Source organism: Rhinopithecus roxellana, chromosome 4 (genome assembly GCF_007565055.1).
Source record: "Rhinopithecus roxellana isolate Shanxi Qingling chromosome 4, ASM756505v1, whole genome shotgun sequence".
NCBI lineage: Eukaryota > Metazoa > Chordata > Mammalia > Primates > Cercopithecidae > Rhinopithecus > Rhinopithecus roxellana.
The window spans coordinates 17,527,228-17,551,149 of record NC_044552.1 but is presented as its reverse complement, the minus strand read 5'-3'; the positions used below and the strand labels follow the sequence as shown (position 1 = coordinate 17,551,149).

Sequence of the window (23,922 nt, the reverse complement as noted above, 5' to 3'; positions counted from 1 at the left end):
TGCAGTGAAGTGTGCAGACCTTACATGTTAGAGGTCAGTGAGTTTTGACAAATACATACACCCTTGTAACCTACACCTGAGATAGTGTCCTGATGACTGTAGACAGGGCCCTGGTGCCTCTATGTGAGTCAGCCCTCACCCCACTCAAGCAACTACTGTTCTGCTTTCTAAAATTGGATTTTAAATTTTCGTTTTGTAAATCTTGTGTATTCTTTTCTTTTTAAATAGATTATGCTGAAGTAGAAACAAGGATTGAAGCTTTAAGAGAATTACTTCTGGATAAATTGCTTGAGACACCATCAAGCTTACATGACCAGAAGCGTCACATAAGGTAAGGCTTCCGCAAACATTTTGTTGAATCACGTGTATCTGTTTGGTACTGGAGGTATCATGTAACCTTAAGGCTAACTTGAGGGACTTTAGGAGATTATGAAATGGTAAAGGGGAAGACAAATAGCAGAAATTTAGAGGTGTCTGGTGTAGGACATCAGAATTCTTTTGAATACTAGTAGATTTGGGAGTAGTTATGGAGTTACTTTTTAAGAAAACTCTGCCATTTTCGGGAAAGGAAAAGTAGTCTCAACCTCTTCCTCCTGCTGAGCAAGGGGTACCTCGCCTAGTGGGATGGCGTGGGTGCCCGTATTCTGTGGAGAGGGGCTCCCTGCATGGCTGAAAGCAGAACACTGCCACACACTGGGTGGGAGGTGCATTATGCCACAAGATGTGCTGCTGCTTAACAGTAGAGTAAGTTCTGGAAGGTTTTAGCCTTGAATAGCTTTCTGATTTCCAAGCCTTTAGTGGTCAGTGAAAGAGAAATAAAGTCACCAAGTGAGCATACTTTTTAAAAAATTGTAGTAATATTGGGCCAGGCACGGTGGCTCATGCCTGTAATCCCAGCACAGCACTTTGGGAGGTCGAGGCGGGCTCATCACTAGGTCAGGAGTTCGAGACCAGCCTGACCAACGTGGTGAAACCCCATCTCTACTAAAAATACAAAAACCAGCTGGGCATGGTGGTGTGTGCCTGTAATCCCAGCTACTCAGGAGGCTGAGGCAGGAGAATCTCTTGAACCTGGGAGGCGGAGCTTGCAGTGAGCCGAGATCTCCCGCCACTGCACGCCAGCCTGGACAACAGAGTGAGACTCCATCACAAAAAAAAATTTGCAGTAATATTAAGAGAGGTGCATTTCACAGGATATGAAGAGAAGGCCTTAGAGCGAAACAGTGTCACATAATGGGAACTAGCTGTTAACTTTGGGCAACTGACTGGAGTTCTGTTTTTTAGTTTCTTTGTCTGTGAAACGGACATGGTAGTCAAATCTGCATCTCGGGGTAGTTGCAGAGATCATCAGAAATACATCCTCACCCGGCACATACAGTCTGTAAATTTTATATACGTGTAGTTTATGTCAGGATTTGGAGATAAAGCATATAAATTTTAAGGTTTTTATATCTGTGATTAAAAATATTGACCTCATTTTCTGCTAGGAGTTTTTGAGTTTGGCCTTTGTTCTCAGAATAAGTTATTTTCCAAATGTAATGGTTTTTCCCCTTGAATTAGTGACGTTTACTGAATATGCAGTGGCTGTGAGATGATAGTAGACTGTGTATATATGAATTTGGCTGTGGTCCCCTGTGATCTTTGAAAATGATGTCTCAGGAATAGGCACGGTGGCCCAGACCTGTGATCCCAGCGCTTTGGGAGGCCAAAGTAGAAGGATTGCTTGACTCTAAGAGTTCAAGACTAGCCTGGGCAACATAGCAGCACCTGGTCTCTGCAAAAAATCAACAATGAGCCAGGTGTGGGGATGCGTGCCTGTCGTCCCAGCTACTCAGGAGGCTGAGGCAGTAGGATCTCTTGAGGAGCCCAGGAGTTCGACGCTGCAGTGAGATGTAATTGTACCACTGCACTCGAGCCTGGGTGACAGCAAGATCCTGTCTCTGAAAAGAAAAGACTGTCTCAGAAAGAGGGTCTGGCCTGAAAGCTGCTGTGTGTGCAGTTGTGAACGGGGAAAGGATCCGCACCTGGACCTGTGTCCTAGTGACGAGACGTACAGCGGGAGTATGAGCTGTCGCCGCTGGCAGCACGCTAGTATTGCCCAGGAGGAAGCCAGCAGAGGCACTGGCGGTGGGATAAAGAGAGGGCACTGTGATTGCAGGCTGCCACCCCTGCACGTGTGTGGCGTGTTCAGCGCTGTGTGGGGTGTGTGCTACGTGTCCTCTCTAATCCTTATCGCCACCACGAAAGGACGCTTGTGTGGTGCCCATTGGACAGGTGAAAACACCGAAGCTTGCCCAGCACACACAGTGACTGGGGGATGGGACCCCTGTTTGGCCTCAGAGCCCACCCTTGCTTCTCTCTAAGCTGCCTTCATAAGAAAGAATGTATATGGGGTTTTTCCTGGTTTGTGGAATCCTTGAAATTTAAAGCTGGAAATAAACCACACATTAGTTATCCCACTGCTTTATTTTCTACCTAGAAAGCTACAGAGTTCCAGGGAGGCTGAGCGTCGTGTCCAGGACACGCAGCTGGGTAGCGTCAGACGTCCTGAGGCTGCTGTTTCCTGCTCTGCCCCTTCACTGTGTGTGCTTTGTGTATTTCTGGCCTGTTTACACATGTTATTTTAAACTTGCCTTTAGTAATGCGTTAAATCTTACTGAGTGTACAAATTCTTTATGTTGTGAGTTACCATCTGAATGGATAACTCGTGCAGTTCTTATGACTGTGTAACTTACTGGATATCCTTTAAAAGGTGGTGGTGCCAAAAAAGATTCTTTTAAGTAGCCTTTTAACTACCATTTTTCCTGTCATCTTAAAGGCAAAAGAGCAAAAATATAAACAAGTCAACAATAATTTATGTATTTTTTAATGATTATCTTATTTATGATGCTTTGAGAAAATACTGAGCAATCATTACCTTTTTAAATTAAATTTTTAGTCACTAAGAAATAGAAAAATAAGATCAGAACCAGGTCAAATACCTGTTGGACTTTGAAATCTGGGAACATCAAGTAGGAATAGAGAGAGCTTTATCATGAACAAAAATGTATTCATTTTCTTACGTAGTTCAAATTATGCACAGTAGAAGGGAAAATTAGATTACCAGTCTGTTGTCTTACTATTGTTCACAATTTTTTCCAATATCGTTCACTATTTTATCTAATTTAAACCTTCCCAGTTCTTCTCCCTCTCCTTATTTCTGTCTTGATGCTGGCAGGACAGAAAGGGAAGGGAAAGCTCTGCATATCCCTTTCCACAGCAATGTGGCTGTGAGAAGATCACGTCAGAATATGACTAAAAACTTTCTTAATTCTTAGATTTTAAAATACTGAGCCTGTGTTCATCATAATTAACATTCTTTACATTGCTTTTTAATCTAAAAAGCCTTTTTTAAAAGTGTTCTTAATATGCAGTTTTAAAAGAAATGGCAATAACGTATCGTTCTAAACAAAGAGCTTTGAAATGGAACTTATTTTTAGCTGCATCCTAAAAGTAAACAAGAAACCGATTTGAAGAGCCCCGCACAAGTTGTCATACTTTTGAACTGAGTCTAGAATTTCTAAGAGAACAACTTTATCTTGCTTTGTAAAACTCTTATAAACTCCTTTACCTTAGTGCCCATTAATAAGATGGTAGAAAAAGTCTTTTGTTACTAAGTTTTGCAAGGACACAGTCAACATTTAAAGAGACATATAATGTAAAAAGTTACTAAGCAAAGCTTATTGGTTCCTCTTGCTGTGCTCCTGGAAGAGGAACCCTTGTACTGAACTGTCTACATTCCTGTTCAGTAATTTAAACATTAAAAGGAACACCGTCCCTAAAAGAATATCTCTATATTTTACTGCTAATACCGAATCTGAGGGCTACGTGAGTGAAAGTGTTGGGAGAAAGCATTGCAGAGGTGTGTGGAGGCAGAACAAGCCTATTTAGGGAGAACTGAAATGCATTATCCGCAGCAGGAAAGCACAGAATCACTTCTGTGCTTTCGGGAAGAAAAGACATAATGTACTATTGGTTGTATTTATCGTTCAGGTAATAAAAGAAGAAAGCCTGTGTGAGAGAAAGAATCAGATTGGATTTTGGAATCTGAAATGAATCCCCTGTGCCAAGCTAAATGTAACTGGTTAGATTGTAGTTTTTTCCTCAGGATACTATTCTTATTTATGAGGAGGAGCCCTGGTGACTTCTTAATCTGAGCAAAGCTCTTCCTTCTAATTGACCTGCCACTTTCTCAGCACAGAAACACATCCTGTTTGCAGCTGCAGGTGGTCACAGGGAGGAGGAGATGGCACTTCTTGGCCACCTCTGGGCAGCCTGAGTGTGGCCCCTCTGCAGATGCCTGGATATCCAGCTCCCCACAGCACCCAGGCCCTCCCTGTCAGCTGGGAGGATCAGTGTTCTCAGCATTTTATTTGTTGCTAACATATTACCAAGTGGATTTGTTTCTCCTCTGATTGGCTGCTGATTGAGATACCTGAGTAACACATGCTCACCGCTGGAGGAATGGGCGGGAAGCATGGGCACACCCCGAGGGGCTGAGGTCTGGCCCCAGGTCGGCCTGGAGCCATCGATGACGTTTGCCGCTGAACAAAAACCTCTAGACCAGAGACAAAGGACGGCATATGGCTTAACAACAGTTGTAAGACAATAAATGCATTTGGACATGCTCTTGGAGTTGATTTAATTGGATTTAGCTTGCTATATTTTATATTTTGTGAGGGCTGAGGGCCAAATCTTAAATAATATTTGACAGAAGTTTTTCTGTTGAAATATGTGTAAATGGTCTCTATGGGTTTGGGTGTTTTATATACAAAGACTTGAAATATTGTAAGCATATTTAGGAACTAAGAAAAGCACCGAACTATACTGTATTTTCTAGGGAAATACTTTCTCAGTCATGAGTGTGGGCTTTAGAGGTGCGTTGTCTCCAGATCTCTTCACGGTTGGGTTGGCCCTCATGTGGCTAGTTTTAGAAAGCAGGGCCGTACTGCCATCTCGTGGCCGTGTTTCATATCAGAAAGGAATTAAAAAGCTGAAATTTAAGACATACTTGCCCAGTGTCTGCCGGCTTCCACCTGTGTCTAATGTGATGACTCTGAACTCAGTAGGAAAACTCTGTGAGCTAAATACAAAGAGAAATGCCATCGAGTAGCTGGGTCACTGCAAATCGCCCTTGTCTTTTAGAGAGCTGTTCTTAGTAGTTTTATCATTTATTATGTGAAAAAAAATGTTAAGCTCTGCTGTTTATTTATTTTTTGTTTGCTTGTTTGTTTGTTTGTTTTGAGATGGCGTCTCGCTCTGTCGCCCAGGCTGCGGTGCAGTGATGAGATCTCCGCTCACTGCAACCTCCACCTCTTGGGTTCAAGCGATTCTCCCACCTCAGCCGCCCGAGTAGCTGGGACTACAGGCGCCCACCAACACCCTTGGCTAATTTTTGTATTTTTAGTAGTGACGGGGTTTCAGCACATTGGCCAGGCTGGTCTCAAACTCCTGACCTCAGGTGATCACCCACCTCAGCCTCCCAAAGTGCTGGGATTACAAGCAGGAGCCATCTCACTTAGCTAAGAAATTTGAATGTATTTCATTGAGAACTAAATATTAAAGACTAATCTTTGACAGGGGACAAGACTAACTGATATCATTTTAGCCTTTAAAAAGTAATGATTGTAAAATATGCCAGCGTTTCCCTTTGGCCTCAACCTTGGGCTTGCTTTTTCAGGTACCTGTCTGACCTTCACACCCCTGGTGACCCTGCGTGGCAGTGCATCGGAGCCCAGCACAAGTGGATCCTTCAGCTCATGCACAGCTGCAAAGAGGGCTATGTGAAAGATCTGAAAGGCAAGGATTTCTCTTCCAGTGTATTATGTGATTCCTTCGTGTCATTTAAATACATTTTGGGAATGTTTTAATGTTGAAGGCAATGACTACCGATCGTCTTTTGTTTGTTTTGTGGGTTTTTTGGCCACTGGTTAGCGTTGTACTGATGAAAAGGGACCGCTCTTGTATCATGTCTGTTTTTGTGTTTGATGGGCAGTGTTGGCGTTTTGGGGCAGGCAGTGTGATGTGTGGTTGATGGGCAGTGTTGACATTTTGGGGCAGGCAGTGTGATGGTGAGGAAGTGACATCAGTCTTTGGTAACTGCCAGTCTGCACGTCGTTTCGTCACGTGTATGTTGAGTCCTGCTGTGTGCCAGGCACTGCACCCGGTGCTAGCAAGACAGAGCCACTGCCTCCCAGAGTTACTGCTGGAGGAAAGGAAAGCCACTAGACATGTAACTAACTGACTAAAATGCTGGGACAGGTGATGAAAAGAAAAAAGAAAATCAGGATGTTCCAAAAGGGAGTGACTGAGGAGAATGCTTTAGATGGCTGTTGTGGGAATGTCTCAGAGAAGCCTCCATGTTAGAACTGCAAGGATGAAAAGTAGCTTACTAGCCACCTCCGCCTGAGAAAGGGACCACCTGTGTGGCGGCCCTGAGGGAAGCTGGGGGAGAGAAGTCAGAGGTCTGTTTGCATGCAGGTTTACTGGCTTTTGTTTGTATGCTATCATCTGAAGAATATTGAGTATATTGAATGCCTGCTGTGCTGCAGACACTGTTGGGTGCTAAAGTCACAGTAGTCAGGACAGCAGACAAGGGCCTGGCTCATGCAAGCTCACAGAGTAGTAGGGGAGACAGGGAACTAGCCAGCTGTTAGAATATGATGTGCTGTTTCCTATGATTGGGGAAGTTCCCAGTGACATTGGAGTGCTTAGGAGTAGCCTCTGATCCCGGGTTTTGAGGTCAGGGGAGTGACATTCTGAGAGCTGAAGGAAGTGACATCTCTTTTGAGATCAGAAGGCTCTCTGCATTGGCCAGTTGAAATAGAGGAGGAAAGCATTGAAGACTGTTCCAGGAAGGGAGAATGTGCACAGGTTACAGGCACGAAAAGCCCTCTGAATCCTGTGTGCCTGGAGCTTGGAGCGTGGAGGTGGAGTGAGGAGACGGACTCGCTTGGCCGCTGTGACAGGCTCAGACTTCACCCGGAGTGCGCTGGGGAGTCGGGGATGGATTTTAAGCGGCGGCCGGTGGATTGGGGGAAGACAAGCTCAGACTTACTTTTGAAAAGATGACGACTGTGGCCGTCCATGGTGGGTGGATGAGAGGAAGCAAGTCCAGAGTAGCGAAGCTGGTGAGGAGACAGGCACCCCACCTAGTGTGGAGGTGGTGGGCATGTGAGGAGGAGCATGGACTCCAGGGCCGTTCAGGAATCGAATTGATAGGGCTGGATGATGGACGAATGAAGAGGAGGAAGGAATGAGCCGTGATTTCCAGATGGCTGCCTGGCAGCTAGTTAGGGTGGTGGTGCCATTGAGTTAGGGAACATGGGGGAAAAAAGTGATTCTGCCCCTTTGTTTGGACAGCTTGACTTGGGGTTATCTGACATGTAAGTAGAGATGGAAGTAGTTGGATTTAGAGACTGAGAAATTTGAGCACGGGGGGCGTACAGGTGGTCCCTTGGAACTCACGCGTTTACCCAGGAAGATGAAAAAAGAAGCAAACCCAGGAAAGAGTCCTGACAAGTAATGTTTAAGGGACTAGTAGAGGAGGAGAAGCCTGTGAAGGAAACAAAGAAGGGTGGTCATGGCAGGAGGGAAACAGAAGGGAGTGGTCAGCAAAATCTCTGAGACGAAGCAGAAGATGAAAGAGAAACGTCCTTGTGATTGCTCTTAGGCTGTTGGTGGTGACTCTGGCAAATGCAAGGTCAGTGGCCTGAGCCCCTAACTGAATAACATAAAAGAGTAGTGGTCCTCATCAGGTCCCCAGGAGGATTAGGAGCTGTAACAGGAGAGCAGTCTTGGCAGAGAAGGGAGTACAATGGAGAGGTCGCCATTGTTTATTTCTAGCATAGTTTTGTCATGAATTAGCTGGCTGGGGTTTGAGTACTTTCCAGCTCTGATTCCATTTTTTCTAGGCTTGATATTTAAGAAAACCCAAATATCTCTGCTGAAGCCATGTCAACATCCCCATTAATGTTATTATTTTATATTTTTTAGCAAGTGAAAATGACAGCAAATGTTACAGTCTGTAGTCTTTGGGAATATTTAGAGAACCTTACATATTTATTTCTCTGTTGATTCCACTAATAATTTTTGAGTCTACTCTGTTCAGCAGAGCTCTCAACCTTAAGGACCCATCAGAGTCCACTGGGGCTTTTTAACAACCAGTTCTCAATTCTTGGCCTTACCCCTTCCCTCCGTGCCAAGCACATTCTAGTCTCTGTGGCTGGAGCCCAGGTGTAGGCATTTTCAAGCTCCCGGGTGGTTCAGGTGCAGCCAGGGCTGATCCACCAGGGCGCTGGCTGCCGTGCCTGGGGCAGGAAGTGCGGTGCGAGCTGGCCTCTTGGCGCTTGTGATCTAGTGAGAAACACACCACCTAAAAAATCACGTGGGCATGTATTCGGTCGGGATAGTGAAAAGTGTGAGGAAGTGGGGAGTACAGAATTTATGAAAATGTGTGACAGGAGGGTGCAGTCTGGTTGCGGGGAAGTCCAGGGAAGTCTCCTAGAGGAGGTGAAATCTCAGTTGAACCTTAAACGACGACAGTCACTTCTCTAGATAGGCACTGAGAAGCGTTCCAGACACTTTGTAGGTGCCCAACAAATGTCACTGCTCTCCGGCAAAGGTGGTGATGAATGCAGTCACCATATTCACTGGGTACAGGTAGGATATGTGGTCTGATTGAGGATTTTCCTACTTACACTTACAGGAAACAATCTGAATACATAATTTGGTATGAAAATATTTGAATTTCTGGAATATGTGTGTAATTTATGAAGACAACATAATTGGAAAAATTCCAGAAAATTTCATCTGTCTTGTCATTTCTTTACCTAAATATCCGTCACCAAAGGTCTGAATCTTTCTCAGAGATAGAGGGAAACACGCCTTCATCTTCCCTTCCCTGATGTCTTAATGTACTGCTATATATATTCATTCTAAATTGGTTGAGGTCAGCATTTTGGAAAAAGAAAAGGTGACATAGCTTTTGTGTCACTCACCTACTCTGAGCAAGCTTGTTGCGTACCTTGTTCATCACTTGGGAAATAATCGAAAGAATGTGCATGAAATGGGGACAGTGCCTCAGGTTACTTGCGTTACTTCATCTTTTCATTAGAAAGTGGAGGGCCGGTGCGGTGGCTCACGCCTGTAATCCCAACGCTTTGGGAGGCTGAGGCGGGTGGATCACAAGGTCAGGAGTTTGAGACCAGCCCGGCCAACATAGTGAAACCCCATCTCTACTAAAAATACAAAAATTAGCCAGGCATGGTGGCACGTGCCTATAGGCCCAGCTACTCAGGAGGCTGAGGCAGGAGAATCACTTGAACCCAGGAGGCAGAGGTTATGGTGAGCCAAGATCATACCACTGCACTCCAGCCTGGGCAATAGAGCAAGACCCCATCTCAAAAAAAAAAAAAAAGGAGAAACAATTCCTTACAACTCTTTGAACTTTACAATTTTAATGTCAGTACAATATAAATGTCTTAAATTCACATTTTATTTTTTCTTTTGACATTCAGAACATGCTTAACTGTTCCCTCTGTCATTGTCAGTAAACACTGCTAATCTAAATGTAGGTAATTCTAACACATGAGAGCCTTTTAACTGGAAAATTGGGGTGGTTTTTTGAACTTAGGTCAGAAGTGATTTTCACTATTAAATTTTGGAAAATCCCACATATATTTAAAAGCAGAACGGATAATGTAACAATACCCTATGTACTCACCCTCACTTCAGCATAGCCAGTCTTATTTTATCAACTCGTAGCCAGTCTTACCTGCTTCTCTCCCCTTCCTCACCCTGGATTATTCTAAAACAGATCACATCATTTTATCCATAATTAATTCAGTATATAATTCTTAGAAATAAGGATTCTTTTTAAAAACTAACCAAAATACCACGACCGTTACTTAAAATATGAATACTTTTTAAATATGAAACACTCCAATTTCAAATTCAGAAAGTTTAATTTCTTCGGTATCTTTCTGAGCGCATCGATACCATTGCCTTTGAGCTGATACTCAGTGCATAGGCAAATGGTAAGTGACATGTGGCATAGATGCAGACAGAACGTTTCCTCGAATGGAAGGAGAATTCGCCATTAGTGAAATAGAGTGTGCTTTGACCAGTTTGCACTTCGGTATTTTTCTGTTTCTCATTTTTATATGTGTATGTCATTGCACACATGTTACCTTTAATATACACATATCTACAGCCGGGAGTGGTGGCTCACGCCTGTAATCCCAGCACTTTGGGAGGCTGAGGCAGGTGGATCATGAGCTCAGGAGATCGAGGCCATCCTGCCTAACACCGTGAAACCCCGTCTCTACTAAAAATAGAAAAAATTAGCCGGGCGAGGTGGCGGCCCCTGTAGTCCCAGCTACTCGGGAGGCGGAGGCAGGAGAATGGTGTGAACCCGGGAGGCGGAGCTTGCAGTGAGCTGAGATCACACCACTGCACTCCAGCCCGGGCGACAGACCTAGACTCCGTCTCAAAAAAAAAAAAAACAAAAAAAAAACCCACATATCTACATTTACATCTACAGGTAATGAATGTCATTGTATCTATGTATGTATATGTGTGTGTGTGTTTATATAAAATATTTGCCTTAATTATACGTTTGCTGGGAATACACACAAATTTTCTTTTATGTAATCTACAACTGTTGTTGACGAGGGACCCTTGGTGGATATTTTATTATTGTCCTAATTATATGTAACATAAATGTAAGGTAATACGGGGGAAGGCCTACTAAATATTATTTGGAATTTCTTTTGAGCATCCTCTCATAATTGTGACATTTTAGATGGAGAAGAAATCTGGGCAACTGTCGTTTTGTGGGTGACTTTAGATCTATTTCGCGTGTGACAAAGGTATCTCATAGAAGCCAGGGGACAGACCCTCGTCCTCTGTATCCTGAGTAGGGATGGGACTAGTGAGTGTCCAGGTCTCCCCCTCTCACCTGATCACACTCCCTCCAGACCGGTGAGTTAGGGAAATAGGTGACTGAACACCTCCCTCTGTTTCGCTGTTGGAGCGAATACTGCCTCAAGCAGGATTTCTCACTGGAGTCAGAACCGATGAGCATTCCCCTGGTAAGGGAAGGCTGGCTGGTACTTGGGGATTCATGAAGAGCTGCGCCTGAAACTAGCCAAGCTAGATGAAGTGCTTCTGGTCTTTATTACTTTTATGCTATTTTGCTATACATAAGTGAATTCTATTAAGGAAATTTTATGCATACCTCATCACTCACTCCTAAAATTATATATGCAGTGTAAATAAATGCTCTGAGAATGAGCAAGTTAAGAAAATGGAGATGAGTGAGAGAGCATCCAGTACCCCAGGAGGGATCCTGGGAAATGCAAGGCTGTCCCTGGGAAGGCCCACCGTGCGCCCACCAGAGCCAGAGGAACTCATGGCAAATAAGTTGGATGTAAAGTTGCAGAGCCAGCAGCCTGCAGCGGATGCCACTTCTCTCTTGATTGGAGTGTGTCTGGTTCTTTTCTGATGCCCAGTGCTTGGTAACAGAGTACTTACTTGTTTGCGTGGCACCTGCTGTTTCCTTGAATTGATTATAGCTGTCCACTGAAGGCTGGAGCATTTGAAAAGGCAATTACTGAAGTAAGAAATGGCTTAGAAATGATTTGCCGTAAAAGGACTGCCTACATTTTATCTGGTACTTTGTTGTAAACCTACATTGTTCTTATGCGGGTTTTCTCAGGAGCCAGCTTTTAAAATGAAAGCTGACTACATTCCAATATAAAGACAGCAAGTTTTAAGTAGTTCCTTTATTATAATATCACTACTTAGACTACTAACACTGTAAACTTGTTTAAGTAAATCCACTAGCAGAACAATGGATAAGAACAAGAATAGCTTTGTGAAATGAAATGCAGTTTTAAATGGGTAGACTATAAATATTTCAAACAGAAAAATAATTCTTGATGTCTTTTTAAAGTAAATGTGGTCTTTGTGCGTGAATCTAAGAAATCTAATATATAAATATTTTTTCAAGTCTGCTTTTTTAAAGCAAAGACTTTTGCTTTTCACTTTGGTGGTTTGGGAAAAAAAATGTTAATTGTATGTAGCCCTGTGGTATTCAGAGAAAATTTTATGAGCAAAGATGGTGATGGGTTTTCAGAGACAGCAGTCCTACCTACAAAGCCACCTTTTTCCAAGAAAGATCCTTTTGTAGATGAAGCATTTGGCAGCAGAGTTTGCCGTACGGTTGATATTCCTGAGTCCCGCCTTAGACCGCTCTCTGGACTCGTTTTTGTAGTAATAATATACACTGGTGCTAGCAGACGGTGCCCTTCGGAGCACAGCACGAGGACAGGATGGGAGCTTACCCTTGCACCTTACACACCCCGGGGCCTTGACCTCCAGACACTCCACATGCCTCTGCCCATCGTATCTGGGCAATTCTGTAGCCCAAATATGATCTTTTAGGTTTTTCTAAGGGTGAAAAAAGATGGGAAAAACAAGAGCAAACTAAGGTTAATATGTTAAAAACCCATCTTGAAACCTTTGAAATGCTGATGGAAGAGTTTATTGTGTTTTTCCGGGCTGAACATCAGGTTAACCATGTTGCTTCTCTTCCCCTATGTTCAAAGCAGCCTTGTGTTCTGAATTGTTGTACATGTTAAACTTTTACTACCTTATAAGAGTGTCACCCGCCTTTTAAAATTCCTGTGAAATAGGTCCAAAATTAGACTGAGTCTTCAGAGGTTTCCTGCCAGGAAAAGCCTTTGGTTAACCCCCTACTGACATTCACAAACAGGATTTTTAAAGGTGGTCTTCAAAGGTGTTTTTTCCTTTGTTCTGAATGTGAGTTAAAATATATGCTGGCTACATCTGATAACTTAAGGGAAAAGGCATCAGGCTGCACAGGGTAAGCATTCCCTTCTTTCAGAGAGGTGCTTCATTAGAGCTTCTCAAAAGGCCATAACTAGAATTAGGGTTCAGTAGGCAACATTTAGAACAGGAGCCACAGTGTTAGGTCAGCAGTAAGTCCTCCGGAACAGCTACAGAGCAGAGGAGAAGACATGTGTACCTGGCTCAGGTTCTCTCTGAAAACGTAGACATGATGTGTCCCATCTCGAGCGGTTTGAGTCATCACAGTGCTGGGGCTGTGATATTACAGAAAGAAACCTGAAGAACAGGCTGTGCTAAGTATCTACCCTCTTCATAACTTCTGACACTCACTGAAGTATTAATTACTTGCTGAAAGAAGTAAAAACATTTCTGTTACTCCAAGAACCTTAAGGTACACAAAGTCCGTATTTTCTACACAAGCTCATAACATACGTGCATAAATCATATTATTACAGTTTATGATTTTGAATTTACATAGTATAATTAAACTTTTCGCATATTCCTGTATGCGACATTACATTAGAACCTCCGTTAGGAAACCGTTAGCAGATTCATTGAATTTTCTATGGAACCATACAAATATTTTCATAGTTAAAAAGTCAGTATAAGTGTATTGTTGTATATATGCTAAATCTTTTAACAAAATTATAATTTTAATTTTAAAGTTATAATGAGGTTGTACGTTAGGAAGCTTCTTTTTTATGGAGTCAGTTTTCTAGAGATTTAAAAAATTGTTTCTTCCTGAATATTTATCACAGCATGAACCCAGGATGAGAGAAGTTGGTTTAAAAAAAGGAAAGGCACAACTGCAGCAAGTACAGATACGAGATGCTGGTTTATGTCCATCTTCCCTCCCTGCAGCCCAGCGCTTGGGTGGTGTCTTTGTGAGCTGTGTGCAGCTGCCAGTGGGCTGACCTCCGGGGAGACTTCTGCTGTGCACTTGTTCATTTGCATGCTGTGATGACAGAGTTTTTCAAAATTGTCTTTAGAAGATGAAATGCTTAGTGGGGTTTTATTTACCTGCTTTAAGATGTATAAGCTATACTCTGTCTACAGTGTATATGCACACAGAGAGAAAGTAGATTCAGGAGAGGGAAGTGGAAGAAGAGTACCAGTTTATGATTGCAATCAAAATGATCTTCCCTCCAGCAAGCCAGTGCTCTGATTTTCCTTTTTCTTTTGTCACTGTTTCAGAGACAGAAAAAAACCCAGGTGCTATTTAATATGCCACAACTTAGACTTGAAACGCATATCATTAGAAACTGTTGCTGTTATTTGTGAATAGACACATATCATTAGAAACTGTTACTGTTATTTGTGAATAGCATAAGTTTGTGTAAACAGTTGTAATGACCAGAGTGCAGATCAGCAAGTTTTTACATAATCATTTTACATAATGGTTTGATTTAAACTCTAATTTGAAAGCAATTTATCTACCAAATTAAAATTAAGACTAATAATACTTGTAATAATTAAGCAGGTTTTTTTTGAAGTCAGTAACCTGGGACTTGAGAATTTGATTTCTTTTGGAATAGCATAGCACTCATTTGTAGATCCCCATGTAGTAAAGTAACAGCTGTTGAATATCACAGGAAAAAGTTGGATTAAGGTCTCTTTTTTTTGTTTCTCCTGTTTTATAATAGATTCTATTCACCTTACAATGAATAATCTATCTTTTTTAGATCAGACAGGCCAAAAAGGCCATGTGAAAAGGACCTTTTCAATTTGTGATTGTAGCAGCTGGTTCTTTTCTCCTGCCCTGGCTTACTGTGCATCTGGAAGAAGACTTCTGGCAGCCGGAAGTCATTTCATGTCTAAACTTGTCCCCGTCCTTCACAGAAACAAATGTTTGATGATGAATGTCAAACACACATCGAATACTAACTTTACTTGGTAATTTAAAAATACTGATTATTATAAGTATTTTTGTTCTGTGTTCTGTCAGTTTTGTAATTCCTTTATTTATATGTTCTAAGCATTTTTCTGCATGTAAATCTATATGAAACCTACTAAAAGACATAGGACTTTAAGAAAAGCATACATTTCGTTCTGATTATTCAGTTATCCAGCTTACTTATTACAAATATATGATTCTTGCATAACTAGCCAATGGTAGCCAATAAATGCTTCTTCAAAGTTTATACCTGTAGTTTTGCTTTTAATTTACATTTCCTTTTTTGAACCCTTGCTTTGAATGATATGGAAATGCACATCTGAAAGCTGCCTGGAGCCTGTGAAGGACAGTCCTGAGTGAGTGAGTTAACAGGGGCTTCTTCACTATGCCTCCCTTTGTTTAATTTGGATTAAATGATTCTCTTTAAATTAAGGAAATGCCTCTGTCAGAACTTTAAAAATGTTATATATATACATATATATGTATATGTATACATGTATAATCAGAAGATCAAAAAGCATTTTTATCTGCTGACACAGGTCTAATTCGTGAGGAATTTGTAATCTGCCTTGATACGCCCACCCCACCCCCCACCCCCAGCTTTGGCATTGAAATTCCTGTGTGTGGTGTGCTTGAAAGGAATCCCATCCTGCCTGTGTCTGTGGAGGCTCCCGGCCCGTGTTTGGTCAACAAGCAACAGTGGGTGGTCGGGCCGCTGCGCAGGACAAGGGCCCGCTGTGCGCAGGAAAATGTGTTCAAAGGTGTTTAAGGACCGTGAGGAAGTTGGCCACCCTTCTGAGAGTCTGAGGCTGCAAATCAGTGTTCCCCACACTGTTGTAGACTGTGAGAAAACTTGCTGTAGTAGGCATGAAGGATGAGAAAATACAGTGATCTTATTCACCTGGCTCCGCCTCAGCAGGCTTCCCTTAAGAAGGGTCTCTTCTGCCCTGTGTGTGGTGTAGAGTGTGTTTTAAAAATACTATTTAAAATCAGAAGGACTTGCACAGCTTTGAGTGGAAAGGATTTGACTGATAAGGTTTCCTGAAAGTCCTACAGAACTCTAGGTATAATAAGCATTTTCTATCGAGTCTTCTTAGCGTCATTATCAGTTTTTTGCAGTGTTGTAGGATTTTTCGAGTGTTAATATAAACCTTTTAAGTTTCTGAGCTTTCCTGAAGATTTTTTCAGATCTATAGTTTAAGATAAAGCTGAAGTCTTACTATGGTAGAAATTTCACAGTTGTTGGAAAAAATAGCAGATGTTTCAACTTGTTCACGGCAAATTGTGAAAAATAATAATTTTAGAAAAATAATAAATTTTAAATTTTTGATTATTTCTATACTTCTAGTGAAGTGACTAGGATTGTTTCATTAGTGTTCTGAAGAAAATTACTTCTGCAACTTCTGAAAACAAATTTTCCAACTATTTTTCTCTCATTAAAATTTCCAGAGGTATTTTTTTCTAATTTTATGTTTGTTTATAATTTGTTAAATGTATCTGCATACTTAAAATTAGAAAAAGAATTTTGAGGATGTTGCAAGCATACGTTATAGAAGCATTATTTAACTGGAAAAATAAAATACTAACTTTTGACTTCCAGTAGTTAAAAACTTCGTTGTGTCTTTTTTTAATGTTAAGGATTTTTTTTCCTTCCAAGATACTAATTCCAGGCATTTGTCATAACATGTGTATCTTTCCTTTGATATATTGACAAAATATAACTCAAATACTAGTGTGGGGAAGTTAAAAGATATAGCTAGATCCTAAGAATATTTATTTCCAGAATTTTGTTTTGTATAATTTTTCCTGCAAACATCACATACAATTCTGTAATTAGAAATACTACAGTGACGGTTTCCCATGCTACAGGGTGATGTGCCTGTTTGCAATTTTGTATTCAGAATAAGCTGGAGTTACTCCTCGTTGAGAGATTACAACCACATGTTTTTGATCTTACAAGTACTTACTCATTTGAGTGTGTTTATTACTGTGCTTACTATCTTTAAAATAGCCAGACTGAAATCCGTAACAAATATTATAAAATTCTGTTACAGTTTTCACTGTGCCTTTTTTTTTTTTTTTTTTTTTTTTTTTTTTTTTTTTTTTTGAGACAGAGTCTCACAGGCTGGAGTGCAGTGAGGTGATCTTGGCACACTGCAGTCTCTGTCTCCCAGGTTCAAGCAATGCTCGTGCCTCAGCCTCCCGAGTAGCTGGGACTACAGACACGTGCCACCACGCCGGCCAGTCTTTTTGTATTTTTAGTAGAGACGGAGTTTCACCCTGTTGGTCAGACTGGTCTCAAACTCCTGACCTCAAATGATCCGCCCGCCTTGGCCTCCTGAAGTGCTGGGACTATCGGTGTGAGTCACCGCACCCAGCCACACTGTTACTTTTTTTTATTGCTTTTAGTATTTTTGGGATGTAATTTCCATTTTAAGACATAATTTTCACACTTGCTCCATGTGTAGAGGCAAACTTTTTATACATTTAAAATGACACCACCACTGATCAGGGTCCTAAATTGTACGAATAGTGATCAGAATCAATGTCTTTTCTGTGTTGTTTTCGGTGGTGATTTCAGGTTTCGGATTTAAACTTTGAGTCATAGAGTCAGAATTTTATAGCTAAGAAGACTTTTAAAATTGCATAGTATGAAGCCCTAATCTTTACAGGTATATTTTACAGGATAGGTCAGCGGCTCCGTGGGCTGCTACAGAACCTGATACCAACTGCATGACCCTGGAAATTCTCAATACAATTAGTCCCTGCCTCAATTTCAAACTTGGGGAACAATGTGGTAGTATTGGCCCAAATGAAAAATAGTTATCACCTTTTCAGCAGGGCCAAAGGTAATAATTTCCTACTTGAAAAAAGGCTTTTTAAAAATTTTCATCCAGAAAAGAAATTCTAGGAACAGTTAATTTCTAGAGAAAATTTACTGCCAAGAAAACAAGTCACCTCTCAAAACTCCTATCAATGCAGCATTACTTTGAAAAGGGCAGAGTCAAACACAATTTTATGTTGTTATGGGATGTTAAAAACTGCACCCGGGGCCGGGCATGGTGGCTCACACCTGTAAACCCAGCACTTGGGGAGGCTGACGCGGGCAGATCACAAGGTCAGGAGTTCAAGACCAGCCTGGCCAACATAGTGAAACCCTGTCTCTACTAAAAATACAAAAATGAGCTGGGCGTGGTGGCACATGCCTGTAGTCTCAGCTACTGGGGAGGCTGAGGCAGGAGAATCACTTGTACCCGGGAGTTGGAGGTTGCAGTGAGCCAAGATCATGCCACTGCACTCCAGCTTGAGCAACAGAGTGACACTTCATCTCAAAAAAAAAAAAAAACAAAAACAAAAAAACAAAAAAAAAAACTGCACCTGACCACCATATGCTTTAGGTAGTGTGTATAGTTTTTTTTAAATGAGATATTGCTATCATATTGTAAGGTGAAACAAGACAAAATAGACTGATACATGAAATATTTAAAGCCTTTTGATGATTTTATATTTTATAGAAAGTATGTTTTTTTCTGTTTTTAATAGAAATGCTTACCATGAAACCAGTTCATATTTGTAATAATTTTGTGAGTTAGAAATACTAAGTCATGTAATTTAAGAGGAGTGTCAGAATTATTGAGCTTTTTTTTGGACACTTCGTCATAATTTATGACAGCTGATACTTAAAACGTTTGTATTACTTTTCAAAACATAAGCTTTTTAATTCTCTATAAAATAACTCTTTCTGAGATCATTTTTTGACAGTCAGAAAAATGCCAGTGTTAGGGAGAGAAATACATTTCTAAGCTGGTACCCACTGTTTAGTTGACAGGGCATATTACGCATTTGTGTGCAGCTGTGAAGCGCTACCTTCTGGACACTCAGCAAAAATACATCTTCCAAATGTATTCCAGATGCTGGTTAGTCCTGAGGGGCATGTGCTATTCCAGCTCCGTGCTGCTGTGTTGTACTTACGGTAATGCCAGGGCACCAACTGGAAAATTCCTTCATGGTTACCTTTCTTTTCCTGATACAGAAAACTGATGATGTGGTTTCTAATAGAACAAAAGCATAGTAATACGGTTTCTGTTATTAAAGGAAAAAATATATCAATCTTTTAACCATTGCAAAACTCAAGATGTATTTAAACTATACAAATGGTTTAATATTAAACAATTTAAAGTTATACAAATACCAGTTATGAGGAGAAAACTTTTTCTGAAATAATTGTATTTTTTGCAGAAATGGTATATGTGTACTTTAAGGAAACTAGGAAGTGTTTTCCTTCTTAATCACAAATTCATAGTCCTGAAACCTTCAAGAGTAAGTGAAATGTAACATTTTAAAGCGTTTTTTATACTTTAGAAATGTGCATTTTAATATAAATTATAAGTTTTACATGTATTTTTAATGTGATGCTAAGTTTGGGCCCCTTTATTTTTCTCTTTAAAGTGTGTTAGAAAATTCGTATTTTTATATTAATTTCCTGAATCCCACAACTGATAGAAGTGATACCTGTATAAACTTCAAAGGAAAATGTCATAAATCACTAAAACATTCACACACAAATGTATTTTTGTATGAAAAAAGTCAATTAGAAAAATAATACTTTCTTCACTGTATTTTTTTACTCTGTATCACATTTTTTTTGGTAACATAATGGGTTATATAAGTCTTCTTATCTTAGCTGTAATATTTTCCAAAATACAAATGTATGCACAGCATTTATTTAGCACAGTGGCCAAAACATAATAAAGTCTTCAAAAAAGTTTCTGTTGCACTAAAAAATTTGTTCAAATGATTTAATTTATTTTGAAGACCTACCAGCGAGAATCTGTGAGAATCTGGAGAGAGAGGCGATAGTGTGCCACGTCCAGCGGCCTCACTGAGATCAGGCCTTTTCTCACCGCACAGTCACTATTTACCTCCTCTGCTTAGCGGTTTTTTGCTATAGTTTTGTTGTTTATTATCTGTTGGTTTATTTTCTGCCTCTACCACCAGAATGTAAGCATCTTGAGAGCAGGGCCTTAGATATTATTCATCACTTTATCCCTGGGCCTGCAGTTCCTCGCATGTGGGAGGGTGCTCAGTGAATACCTGTTAAATGTTATTGAATAGTTTGCATTATCAGAGGCACAAAAATACTACTTTAATTTGTAAATATGTTTTATATTAGCACCTGAAAACAAATCCATAGGCTTCTAATATTCTATTCAGTTATAAAATAAAAAATATGTTTTTAGTGTCAGTCACTTACTACCTGTGGCGGGCGTTATTTGTGGAAGGTCCCGTGACTGTGGGGAACGTGGAGACACGTTTACTTCTTATCCCTGAGGAAACAGCAGTCTTTGGTGGAGACAGGCAATACGTAGCTGTTAATGAACTACAGACGGTAGAATGTGAAGTCAATTAAATTATATGCATTCTCGCTGCTGTCAAAGGGCAGAAAGTATAGGTAGCACTTCAGGTAGATGAGTAAGAGGTGACCTTGACCTTGTGTAATAGCTGTATTTCACGTGGTGTCTTTCAGGATGTGGGTTTAAATGGATGAAGAGGAAAAATGGGTGAGGCCTTTCCAATAGGAAGGATAGCAAGTAAGGCAGGAAAACGTAAGGTGCATTGTTGTGGGGAGAATATTTAAGTGTCCTGTGCACACTACTGTAAATACTCTGTAAATGCACATTGAGTTCAGTTTGTTTTAAAGCTCTTTGAATACTCAGCTAAAGAGCTTAGAGTGGTGTTTTAGACTAACAAGGTAAATTTTACCACTTCAAGCCAATGTCCTTACTAACTGGTTTGGCGACATGGAATTCTATTCCTAATGGCTTTTGCGATCCATTTTGGAAAAATTGTTTCCTAATTCTCCGCCTAATTTGGATTGGAAAACATTGGGGTAGACTTGATCCTGCCTGTTTTCCGGAAGACCTCTGAGAAGAGAATCAAAAAAGCAGTATTTGAGTGTGAGACAATAAAGACAATTTCTTGATAGCAGTAGAATGTTCTGGCTTCTGGAATATGAAGTGTGAGGTGAAAAGGATCCACACTAGATGACTGGCATCAAGAACAGCAATAGGGAGTGAAATCACATGTGTCCAAGAAACGAATGGTGGGATTTGGGGATTTAAATGTAAAGTGTGGCATTAAGGGAGAGGTCAAAGGAGATTATGCTACAAAGATGTGTCGGTCAGCTACATTTAAAGAAACAGAAGAGTCCGAACTCCATTACTTTCTTTCCTAGTGCCAAAAGTTGTTTTGCAAAATATGATTTTTCCTGCTACATTTTGTGTTTATAGCTTTTATCCTCCCACCACCACCCAGTTTTGCCGAACTGAGAATTACTTTTAAAATCTATTTAGAGAAAATAGTTTTTAATTTTATTTAATAACTGCTTTATTTAAGAGTGGAGCAGTTGAGCAAGAAATAGCCTCAGAGAAGCAGTCCATTAAATCAACTAAGCAAGAGTACATAGAGCCTACAAAAAACTCTGCTTTCTTCCCCAGCTAACCCAGGCCTGCACAGCCCCATGTTGGATCTCGATAATGACACACGTCCCTCAGTGTTGGGCCATCTCAGTCAGACAGCGTCCCTGAAGAGGCGCAGCAGCTTTCAGTCTGGTCGAGACGACAGTGAGTATCTCCCTCGACTGCCACTGGGTCCTTTAAATTTGTAACCGTGTAATTTCAAACATTCATCTCTTGGAGACTTCCCCGGTTTGTGTTGTTACCAGTGCTAAGTATTATCAGCCATCATCTCTTTTGCTTGTTATAGTAACTACCAGTAATTTAATAATTAAAATATATACTACATTTAAAGAAATGCTACTTGATTTTTAAGTCATTGGGTGCAGGTCAGTGTTTATTAAACATATTTAGTTCGAGTCTAGTTTTACTCTTTCTGTGGTTGAATTTTTTTAAAATGCCACAGAAAAAAATTCTGTGAGAACTGCATTAAGATGGAATTTGCAACAAAAGTAGTATCAGCATACCATTTTTGATGAAATTTAAACTTTGGTTTGGAAAGAGGGATTGGTTGTTAATTAACCATAAAATAATTGTTAATAATTTTTCCTAAGATGAAGCATCTAGAATTTTAAGTATGTTGCATTTCTGAACCTTCTGGAGTTGATATTTACCGTTTCCCTATTTGAGATACAACATGATTGACTTTCAGGCATTCATGCACCCAATTAGAGCCACTAGTCAGGAGCCGTTTGTGATCTCAGTCACAGATACGAGAAACCTAAATACACTAATAGAAATATCTTACATTATATTAAATTCAGATACCTCTAAAGTTGTTTAAAATGTCTTATCTTATTCTTACAAGCATTGCAGTAGGGAATTTTTCTAAGGTTTTATTAATATAAATGAATGTTCATCATAAGAGCACCTTAAAGTTGGATGATTTATTTGTACTAAATGAAAGGCTTCCATAACTAACTGTTGGTATTCCTTCTTCTTGTCTGATTCTCATTCCTCTCCCAGCTCACCAAACGTTAGAATAAACAATGTTAGCTCAGAACTGTTTGCTCCTACGTTCTGTGGGACAGCGGCTAACATTATATAATGTTCAAGGTAATTGCACAGAGGAGCTGAGATCTTTTGAAACATTATTCTTGGGAAAGATACCATATAAGAATCCATTTGCTCTAATATTAAGCTGTGTTAGTCTGTTTGTGTTGCTATAAAGGAACACTGAGGCTGGGTAATTTGTAAAGAAAAGAGGGTTATCGGCTCACAGTTCTGCAGTCTGTATAGGAAGCATTGCACCGGCATCTGCTGTGGGAGGCCTCAGGAAGCTTCCAGTCATGGCAGAAGGCGAAAGGGGAGCCAGCGTGTCACACAGCAGGAGAGGGAGCGAGGGAGAGGATGGAGACTCCAGGCCCTTTTAACCCGTTTCCCGTTGAGGGAAAAAGGTGCAGCGCACTGCTGATGCCCACTTAATTTCACAGAAACACGCTCTGTGAGGCTGAAGCAAATCTCACTGATTTTCAATGTGAAAACAAAATATAAAAACTGTTCTTGGAATTATTTCTCAACAGAACTCGTCTCTAATCCTGATGTAATAGAAATGTATATGGCATTCCATCAGGATTAGAGACAAGAGTGTTCTCAGGGGAAACGGGAAATGGGTGAAACAACTAGATCTTGTGTGAACGAACAGAGCGAGAACTCACTCATTATTGCGAGGATAGCAAGCTATTGCTGAGGGACCCGCCCCCACGACCCTCCTCCAACATTGGGGATCACATTTCAACATGAGATTTGGTGGAGACAAACATCCAGATCAGTCAAAGGCAAATCTTTCAGTGCTTCCATTTTTAGATTTTCGTGTCCTTTTTTCACCTTGTCATTGGACCCTTGACACAGCCATGGCCTCGCCCTGAATCTTGCCGCCTGCCATCTGGAAAACAGGCGTTACCAAGCACTGTGGGGAGAAGAGACCGAAACTGCTGTCTCCAGATGAAACTCGTTCACCTCAGATTGCCATCATGCTGTATTCAATTGGTTAATTGGCTGTTCTGTTGGATCCTGAGCTGGGAAGGCAGAGCCTGCCTGGTTCAGCGTTCAGAGGTTAATTGACTGTTCTGTTGGATCCTGAGCTGCCTGCCTGGTTCAGAGTGAGTTTTGATCTTGAGTGGAGCCACATGATAAGCACACGGTTCATCCTCAGTAAATATTGTCTGAATAAACAAATAAAAGTTTACAGTGTGCCCTTAAGTGAAGAACCGTTCCTTTCACACCTGTGAAAATGAATGTAAACTTTTTCCTGCAACCCCTAGCATAGACAAAGGGCTAGTAAATGAAGAGGCTCTAGAGCCTGCACAGAGGAAGCGTCATCGGTCCTTACGCGTGTGGACAGACACTCCGCCTCACAATAGTAAGAAGAAAGGGAGTGTAACACTGCAATGAGATATGAGGTTGGCAAACACTCTGAGTGCTTATCATTTTGTTTTGGGTTTTCTATGTTTGTTCATTGATGAGGCCACTACTTGCACACGTCACACTGGTGGAAGTGTCAGTAACTCCTTTAGGGGGCAATTCAGTAATGTCTATCAAAATTACAACTCCAGGTGCTCTTTGTCTCGGCAATTCTTGTTCTGGAAGTTTTCTACGCTT

At 40.8% G+C, this 23,922-nt stretch overlaps 1 protein-coding gene across 2 annotated transcripts in view; it reads left to right on the top strand.

Annotated features, from left to right (window-relative positions):
* EXOC2 (exocyst complex component 2) overlaps positions 1-23,922 on the top strand; it is a 199,342-nt gene that overhangs the window by 96,114 nt on the left and 79,306 nt on the right. For both annotated transcript variants that reach the window (XM_030928550.1, XM_030928549.1), the window contains 3 exons: positions 229-331; positions 5,720-5,838; positions 21,304-21,429. In XM_030928550.1, the coding sequence (XP_030784410.1) occupies positions 229-331; positions 5,720-5,838; positions 21,304-21,429 (348 nt within the window). The remainder of the gene's footprint in view (positions 1-228; positions 332-5,719; positions 5,839-21,303; positions 21,430-23,922) is intronic.